Source organism: Falco naumanni, chromosome 2 (assembly GCF_017639655.2).
Source record: "Falco naumanni isolate bFalNau1 chromosome 2, bFalNau1.pat, whole genome shotgun sequence".
Classification (NCBI taxonomy): Eukaryota; Metazoa; Chordata; class Aves; order Falconiformes; family Falconidae; genus Falco; species Falco naumanni.
The window spans coordinates 22404332-22413658 of record NC_054055.1 but is presented as its reverse complement, the minus strand read 5'-3'; the positions used below and the strand labels follow the sequence as shown (position 1 = coordinate 22413658).

At 38.8% G+C, this 9327-nt stretch overlaps 1 protein-coding gene across 3 annotated transcripts in view; it reads left to right on the top strand.

The window, feature by feature from the left end:
• The first annotated feature begins 238 nt into the window (after nt 1-238).
• Nucleotides 239-9327, top strand: part of GRIA4 (glutamate ionotropic receptor AMPA type subunit 4) — a 239788-nt gene continuing 230699 nt past the window's right edge. For all 3 annotated transcript variants that reach the window (XM_040584230.1, XM_040584229.1, XM_040584231.1), the window contains exons 1-2: nt 239-412; nt 1549-1707. In XM_040584230.1, coding sequence (XP_040440164.1) covers nt 325-412; nt 1549-1707 — 247 coding nt within the window. In that variant the 5' untranslated portion in view covers nt 239-324. The remainder of the gene's footprint in view (nt 413-1548; nt 1708-9327) is intronic.

The window sequence follows — 9327 nt, the reverse complement described above, 5'->3', positions numbered from 1 at the left end:
AGAAACCGCTCCCCGGCGATGGAGACTGCGGGAAAAATCCGGCGCGGCGGGATGGCTTGCTGAAACGGCAGCGGCGACCGCGAGAGAGGCAGAGAGCGAGCGGGAGAGAATAGCAAACAGATACTAAAACCAAACAAAAAAAGAAAAGAAAAAAAAAAAAAGAAAAGAAAAAGAAAGGAGGAAATCTCTCTTTTTCTCCTCCTTCCTTTTTTTTTTTTTTTTTAATTCTTGGTTTTTGTTTGTAGCCACCTCGTCCTCAATGCCTCTCTGAGCAGCATCTAGCGAGCGAGCGGGAGAAGGCGAGACAGAGAGGCAAAAGAGAAGATGAGGATAATTTGCAGACAGCTTGTCTTGTTGTTTTCTGGCTTTTGGGGACTAGCAATGGGAGCTTTTCCTAGCAGTGTGCAAATAGGTAAGCGCTGCATTGGGCTGTGTGCGTGCGTCCAGGGGTTCAAAGTGAGTTTGAAAGGAGGCTTCTGAAGGCGTTTGCAGATTTCTCCACCAACACCATCCCATCTCCCTGCCTTCACGAAAAATCCGCGTGTATTTGTGTATGTGTGCCGGTGTGTGTGTGTGTGTATATGTGTGTGTATATGTGTGTGTGCGTGCATTCGCGTGCGGCAGGGAGGGTGCTTGTCTTTTGCAGAACTCGTTCCAGCTCCAGGGAGTGCAGGGTCGGTAGGGGAGGAAGAGGCTCGGGTCTGATGCCCCTTGGCTGCCTCAGCCCCCTCCGACATCCCCAGCTTCTCTCTGGCTCCCAGAGGGATGGCGAGTTATGTGCACTCGAGGTTGCGGTAACTGGCAGGGGTGGGGGTAAAAGGCAACACTGCTCTTTTCCTTCTCGTAGTTGGAAAGTTTAGGATTTTGTAGGTCTGTCCCTGTAGTCCAGTGCCCCATCCTCACCCCTTTCCGGTAGCCTCCTGCTTCCCTCCCTTCGGACGTGTTTCGGATGGGACGCAGCTATCTGAATGCTTTCCAGCTCAGCTCCATCACTGCATCATTTCTCGTGGACTTGTAAAGATGCTGCTAATAAAGCTGAGCTGCTCCCTGCCTGCACATGGCTGCAGAGGAGCAAAGTTCATTATATTCCCGTTCAGTGCAGATTATCCTACACTGACTTGGTGTTTTCTTTTTTTTTTTTTAATCCAGAAAGCATCGTTCCCTTTAATCAGCCCGCCACTTAACGTAAGAGGCTGTTGAGTAGCTGATTTACCAGTGTGTTCGGTATCAGGGAGATGGAGGCTAAACACTTTAAAAGGTCACTGTAATCATGACAAATCTGGGTATTTATGTATGAAGGCTGGAAACTGAGAAGTCAGAAAAGAAGCATGAATGCATCAGGGGGAGGTTAAAATCGATTGAGGACAGTGATTTAAAGGCAGCGGTTGTGATTATGAATATGAATAGTTCCTTATCCATTAAAGTCTCAGGACTTGCCATACTGTGAGCATTGGGAGACAGTTGCTGTTACAAGATAGTAAGTAGCTTGCAAATAATTCACCCTGCTTCCTTTGTTTTTTTTGCTTTTTTTTTTCTGCTTTTTTGTAGGTGGTCTCTTCATCAGGAACACAGATCAGGAATATACTGCTTTTCGATTAGCAATTTTTCTTCATAACACCAGCCCCAATGCATCCGAAGCACCTTTTAATTTGGTTCCTCATGTAGACAACATTGAAACAGCTAACAGCTTCGCTGTAACAAATGCCTGTAAGTAAACATGCCATTGATCTGACCACCTTACACGTAAATTTCACTGGAAATAACTGGAAACCACATCATTACCTTGCATTGCAAACACATCAGTAAGTCTGTCTTCAGTATAGACACTGTTTGCAGAAATGCAAAAGGGGCAGCAATCCTTGTTAGTTTCTAACTGGAGCAAAATCCCTTCTCCTGCCTTCTGCTGACTAACCTGATGTGACATTTACTTTAGTGTTATTACTGTAGTTTCTTGCTTCCTGGTTTCTATGGAGATGAATTTTGTTGTAAAGAAAAATTATGAATGTCTCGCTCAGTTCATAAACCCCACAGTTACTCTTGTTTGCTTTTGCGTGTGGCGTGTCTTGCATGTATTTGAAAATGTACGATAATATTTGTGCTTACAAATGCTTTTCTAATGGCTGGAAAGGAGACAGGGAAGCAGTGGTGTGCAGGATAATATATCTGAGTTGGTTGACGCTGCAGTTGATCTGGTGATGTCACTTGAGGCAGCCCTGCTCTTATATTCTAGGTTGTAAATGTCTCTTACCATCTCGTAATGCATACATCCTGTGGATATGTCTCTATGCATCCATATATTGGTGCCAAATCAAGTTAGTATCTGATCTAGTTGATTTCACAGACCACCTCAACTGGAACAAATATTCTCTTCCCACTATATATTTTATACACACACACACCTGCAAACACACACCATGAGAGGAAAGCAGAAAAATAAATGCCCTTACCAAATGAGATAACATTTACTTTTTTTAAAAAAAACCACACAAACCTAAGTATAATTAGCTGAACTTCCTATGTTTAAATCACCTCAGGTCTTTAGCAGTGGTTAGAACACATGTTGGATATTGCTTAATCTCTGAGAGTAGCAAAGCATTATTTCTATTTATCTTCATGTATGTCTGGCTTATGAAAAGGAATTCATGTTATTATGTAAGACAGTGGGAGCTAGTGTGGCAAAGCTGAAAACTGTGGTGGTATTACTACTTTGGTGGTCATGTTTCAGGACTCTATAGGCCTCTCCTCTGTGGCTTTTAAGTTTTCAAATCCCTCCTTTTCATTCAAGAGTGAATTGCCTGTGGAAGCAGACACCCTAAGCCACATCGCTGAGCAAGTTTAAAATAGAAACATACTGAAGGTCTCAGTGTTCATTGTGCCTTTAAAATACGTACCATGTTTCTCTCCACTTTCTCACAACCATCTCTGTGGCACTTCTAATATGTAAACATCCAATGTACTGTGCAGTTCTCATGTATAATTTATTCTACAAGTCTTTGGTACTTCAAGTTTCAGATGACCTTGCCACCTTATTTAACAGGAAAAGCTTCTGAGCTGCCAAAATGGCTCCATTCATTTATACAGGAAAGATTGATGTCCCATTAAGTGTGAATTCTATATTAAGTAATGTATTAGTTGTGTTAGCATGAAAATCATTACCAAATTCCATAAGGAGAAAACATTTCAAAAGGTGCTTTGAAACTGGAAGGAATCAGATCTATGCAGGTGCAGTTCATTCAGAAAATACTACAATGCATGTTAACTTTTGCAGGCGCTGATTATATATTCCATGAAGACAAATGACACAGTAGCTTTTTTAAACTTTCATTTTTAGTGAAAGAGGAGGGGACTAAAATTGTTGTATATTGAAATCAGTAATTTTAGGTGAAGTCAATTATTTTAGATTCTGCCTACGCATCCAGTTCTGCCAAATAATTTCCGAGGCTATTGTTACTTTTTGGATTAAGGGTATTGCACAGTATTTCCGTTCCAGCATTAGTGAATTAATTCTGATTTGCATAAATTTAAAATTGTCTAAAATTGAACCACTTCTCTATGTAAGGCTAACACCATAGATTCAAAAAGGGTTTGCTCAAAACTTTCCTCATTTTAGACTATTTGCAGCAGATTCTCCTCTCTCATTGCAGCCACCTTAGGTTATGTTTACCTTGCATTGTTTTAACTGAGGAAGACCTGTTACCTTATGTTTGCTGCCATTTATAGAGATAGGGATTCATAACCTGATCGTTTGTGTGTGTTTCTTGGTGGTTTGTTTTTTTTTTGTTTGTTTGTTTTTAACTAAACCCGGGTTCAGTTCCAAAGAGTTTAATGACTCTGATGATGAATCTTTACAGTATGAGGTGAGGCAAAGAAAGAGGGGGAAAGTAAAACTGTATGTTCGTATAATTCTGTATGTGCCTGTATTAAATAGGCCGAATCCTACAGGCCTTATTTAGGTCTGTACTTCCCACTTAAACCAACATGTATTTTTGTATTAGTTTAAGTTTGTGTTTGCTTCACGTTTTGCAGTCTTGAGCTAATTTTCTGACTGCTGCTTCTTTTTTTAAACATTTTAATACTGAAGAATATTTTTTAAACAACAAATCTTCTCATAATGAAATGTAGGCAAACTGACTGTCAACTGAATGCACATATCACATGTCCCTTAAGCTAAATATGAGCAGAATCCTGCAAAAATCAATTGTCTGATAGCTGGAGGACACCGGCTTCCATGTGATTGAATTTGCTGGCTTGACAGAGGCTTCTGAAGCGCAGATGTGTGAGATTTTCTAACCTAATTAAAGAACCCCCACCATCAGCTCTGAATTAAGTGATTTCACGGCAATATGAAATGATAACTCTTTGCTGAACTGCTGTGAAACAGCGGCTTTGGATCTTGCTATTTGTGTAGAAATCACTCGGCGCACACGTCCCCAAATATACAGTACAAAAGCCTTGGAGCTGCTGGACTGCAATGAATATTCATGTGAGTTCAAGCGTAAAGCTCTGAGACATGACCAGTTGCCTCTATTTCTGTTTCCCTCTGCTGCAGAGGTTACTTGTGGAGATTCAGGGCCTGGCCCACCGCATGTGTTAGGGACAGTAAATGGACTGTTTCAAAGGATTATGCATATTAGCAGGTAACGCACTGCAACGCTGGAAAGACTTGCATATTCTTTTCTTTTCACTCAATAAAAACACGTATCCAAATATTCACTCAGGAGTACTTTTGGAACTAGAATAATTTTGTGTATTCAATTTAGTGTCTATCTTCTAATGGTTATATATGCCCTTTTTTTTTTTTTTTTTTTTTTAACAGGCCCAGAACATTGGTATTTTTATTCTGATTATGAATGCATCTGAAGCAGGTTGCTTAAGCAGATATACTCTGTTTCAGGTTAGCAAAATTGATCTGATCTATATCAGTTTGGAGGTAGTCCGCTTTCTTTCCCCTTCCCATTTGCATGTTTTATTTAAACTCTGTTCATTTCTTTTGCACTACATACATTATTCAGAGAATCTCTCTTACTGACAGAGAGCTGAAATTATTGCAAAACATGAATAGTACAAGATTCTTACTCATCAGAACACAATACACCAGAGCTGAAATGTTTGACTATTAGCATACATTGGTTTGCACCTTATAAGCAGGAAATTCCTGTGATTAGAAATCTACCTTCAGCTTGAATTCAGATGTTGGAGCAATGCACTGATTTTTGGAGAGGATTATATGTATTTATTCTTTACCTGAATTCAAAATAATTTTCTTCTCTCCGTGCACCATCTATATTACATTACTGTATCTCAGCAATGCAGCCAACATTAAACCTGCTTGCATACTTTTGAGAGGCAGCTCTCTAATTTTGCAAAGAACCATCTGCCTTCCAGCTCTTATCTTGTGGTTAAGAATTCTTGTGTTGAAGTTTCAAAAATCCTTAATGTATTACCAGTATTGCAGTTCTTGTACAGGAGTAGGCTAAATGGAGGGAAAAAAAGAAATTGGTTCAAGGCTTTCATCAGTGTTTCATAGTAAAAGTAAAGCTTTTCCCTTTGAGTCTGCTTGACTTCATGTGTATTCTGGGATGAATATATTCCTAATAAGTATTGGGGCAATTCCTAATAATTTGGGGTAGATCAGACATTTCTCTTGTTTCATCTGTGGCACGATTCAATATTTTAATCCCAGTAGATGCAACCCCCCAAAAATACAACTTTCTTTATGATATACTACATGGATCAGAAGAAGAAAAACCCACTGGAATTAAAAATCTTTTATCTTGGAATAACTTCCCTCTTTTCCCAAGAGGTAGTCTCTTTGACTTTCGTGCCCTCCGGACTAATGCAGGATCGATGACCTGACATTGGAGGGCCTGATTCTGCCTCACCAGTATGAATGCAGTTCCTGGGTGAGATCCACCAAGGTCAAATGCAGCCCTGAGGCCAGACAGGAACCTCCCTCGTCGCTTTACTCTCTTCTGTGGGTCTGTCTCTAGGTTTGTGCTTGCTAGTAGGGGGAGAGGCAATGGCATTTTGGAGTTAACTTTTCTTCTGAGAAAGCTGAGGAAATAGACTTAAATGTAGTATTGCCTTTATATTGTGACTGTCTGTCATTTTACTTACAGCAGTTTCAGCTTTGATTTGTTAAGCTGCATCATAATGGGATTTTCATTAAATTTGGTTATTAATTCTGCTTCATAATTACAACTCAATTTGGCAATGGGAGTGCAACCTTAGTTTAATAATCAGTGTCATTTAAAACCATGGTGTTCTTTATTTAGAAAGTGAGGTTTCATACAGCTGAATGGTATTTTCCTGTCAAGAGCAGTACAGTATTCCCAAGGATGCAGTTTGGAGTATATTGAGAGTTACCATAAAGGCGTACCATACGGTCAGGTTTGAGCTGCAAAAGCAAATAGTGTGCCAGTTTGCTAAAAAAAATGGAACTGGATTAAATTGTACCCTTCTAAAATAGGATCGATTAAAAAAAAAAACAAACCCCACAACCATTTGAGGTGAGTGTTTTGCTTTAATACATGGAGTTTGTCTCAAGCTAGACTCCAATTATTGAAAACAAGTCCTCTTAAAATTTCTATTATTAGCACTTGCCGATTGAGTCAAAGATTATGTGTGTACTTGGGTGTCATTTGCTGTAAGAAGGATTCTGTATGTTCTTAAGATATAAGCAGATCTGTATTCGAAGAGTTTCATGGCTCTAAATGTGATACTTGTAAATAGCTGTACAGCAGAGAGAAAATCAACCATCAATAGCTCCAATCCATCAGAGTCTGGTTTTAATTTTCAAGGTTATTGTTGGGAAAATAAATGATGGGCCTTTGCTGAAATATAGTCAGAATTCTTCAGTGAAAATTCAGAACATGCATTTCCCTGGCATAAACCAGGATTTTTGTCCTAGCACATTACTGGACTGGCTGAAACTGTAAACTCAAGAGCTTTATTATAGGCTACAGAAATAATTGAATCTTCATTTGAGGATATTAATAACAAGGACTGTGCTCCTTCATTCCTCCTGCAGGAGCCAATGCAGTGCAGTACTTGTGTAGGACAAAGCACTGTAACAAGTAAATTAAATTGATTAACTTCAGCTTTATCATTGTAATCTAAGTTTGCATGTTAGTCAAAATAGCTCATGCATTTCATTTTTAAGTCTTGATTGTTTTGAGACTTGCTTGTTCATGAGAGAGGAAGACGTCTGTTTTGATTTCTTAATGGGTTTAGATCCTACTATGAATTGTGTAAATTCAGATTGTGAGCAGGTGAAGTTCTTTGGATTTAAATGTGTTGGACCAAATAATTTTTCCTCATAGTTCTTATTCCTTAATATACAACTGAGTAAAAGGAGGTGAAATTTGTGCTAGTGCAGAAGTGAAGAATCAGTGTAATTAAATGGAAAAATTGGACTTCTCTCTAGAATTCCATTTGTCTAGGTAGTTGGCTTGAGGCCAAGCTTTTGACCTAGTACAGCACCAAGACTGCTTTTGCAACTTAGGTGGGTGTACCTATACTGAAGTTACGTGTTGGAACACCAAGTCAAACTAGATAAATTATTCCTGTGTACGTCAAGAATTGTTCTTCTGAATTTGGGAAAATAAGCTTGCTCAGAAGTACCTGATCACAGCATCTTTCTTGGAAGTTTTGGTGCTGTTTTACTTTTAGCCATTTTCTTAGTTTTATTGTCTTCCTCTATCTAGTTTGGGTTCTTACATAACTTTTATTTTTGTTTTATTTGTTGTTTTTTTTTTTTTTATTTTAAGGATCTCACTGGCTTTTAACAGTGCTGATATGGATTCAGTTGTTTTTCAATGCAATTATGGTTGGGTACTATTAAAAATTCGTATCAGCCATGTCTGTTTTCAGACACCCACGTTCAAATAGGCTGTCTCACATTTTGGCACTGAGAGATGTTCTAGTATTTTCCAGAGTACTCAGCAGCACCTGCTTTCCTGGTGGGAACTGTTTACTGCTGAGCACTTTGGAAAATCTGTCTCTGTGTGATAATGTGTCAACTGTCTTGTCTCAGTAGTGTTACTTCCTTGTGAGGACATTGTTTCTTCCCTGTTCTTTTCCCCATAGTCTTGATGAAGCATCTACTTGACTTGTTCAAGTAATTTCAACTGTTTCTTGGGTTTCTGGTAAGAAAATGGAACCAGAGTGTCACATACTCATCACCTTTGTCTTGGCAATGCACTGTAAAGACCCATCCCATCCTTCCTCTTCTTCAGGTTCCTCGGAGCTGATCATACATGAGCTTTATGTTGGACTCATGGGGGGAATACCTGGATACTTATTAACAACCTGCTGTTCTTGGGGGGTTTTGTCCAGCTATGCTAACATTAACAAATTCCAGTGCAAATATTGGCACTTGGTCTGCAGTTTTTCCCCCAGACCTGTCGGTGATTTAAATAGGAGCTGTACCTGAGCAAGGATTGCAGACTTGGACCTGTTATAATGAAGGATCAGTAAGAAACAGCTTTTTTTGCGAGGTGAACAGGTTCTCATTCCTTCATCTTGTAGCTCAAATTTTTAAAAGTATTAAGTTGCTTAACTCCTGTTATTTAAAAAAAAGTGTAAAGTCTAGAAATTGGACCCCTGGTACATAATTGGCTATTTTAAAAGAATGTCATTTGGGATACTGTTTTCTTATGTTCCACAAGTTGTTTTGGTGTTGTATTTATATGCAGCCATTGCTCCTGAAAAATTCAGTCTTGTGCAGTAGCTTTCTGTATTCTAAAGTCATGGACAACATGAGTGTGGCTGCAGGTTTTTTTCCGTAAATACAAATAAAGCACAAGAGAAACAAAAAGCAGTTAAAGTTTTCAGCAACTTATTTACTAGATTCTTTGTGGGGAAAGGCTTTAAACACATTTTGGAGGCTGATTTTAAAACATACCAGCTTCTAACTATTCATAACAGTTTGACCCTCTGTGGGATAGATTTGGTGCCATTTCTGCATGCACACTCTTCCAGTTGCTTTTATGATGTATTTGCAGAGTACTCTCTTAAACCCATAAAATTTGAACTTCATTTTTATTTGCACATCACCTTGTCATACAATTCAGGTATGTGCAATGAATATCCATCAAACGGGTGTTTTAGGAAACTTCACAGGTACTGAGAGTTAATTGCTGAAAAGAATTAAGACTTTTATGCTTTGTTTCCCTCAATTTTCAGATCCGTTTCTAAATGGATATGGAATTTACATTTTCACATTGTAGCGCAAAAGGCGGTGCATATGTTACTATAAGAAATCATTATCCAAAATAATTAGGAATTATTGTACAAAATATTCTGGTTTTGCTAATTTCTTTCACA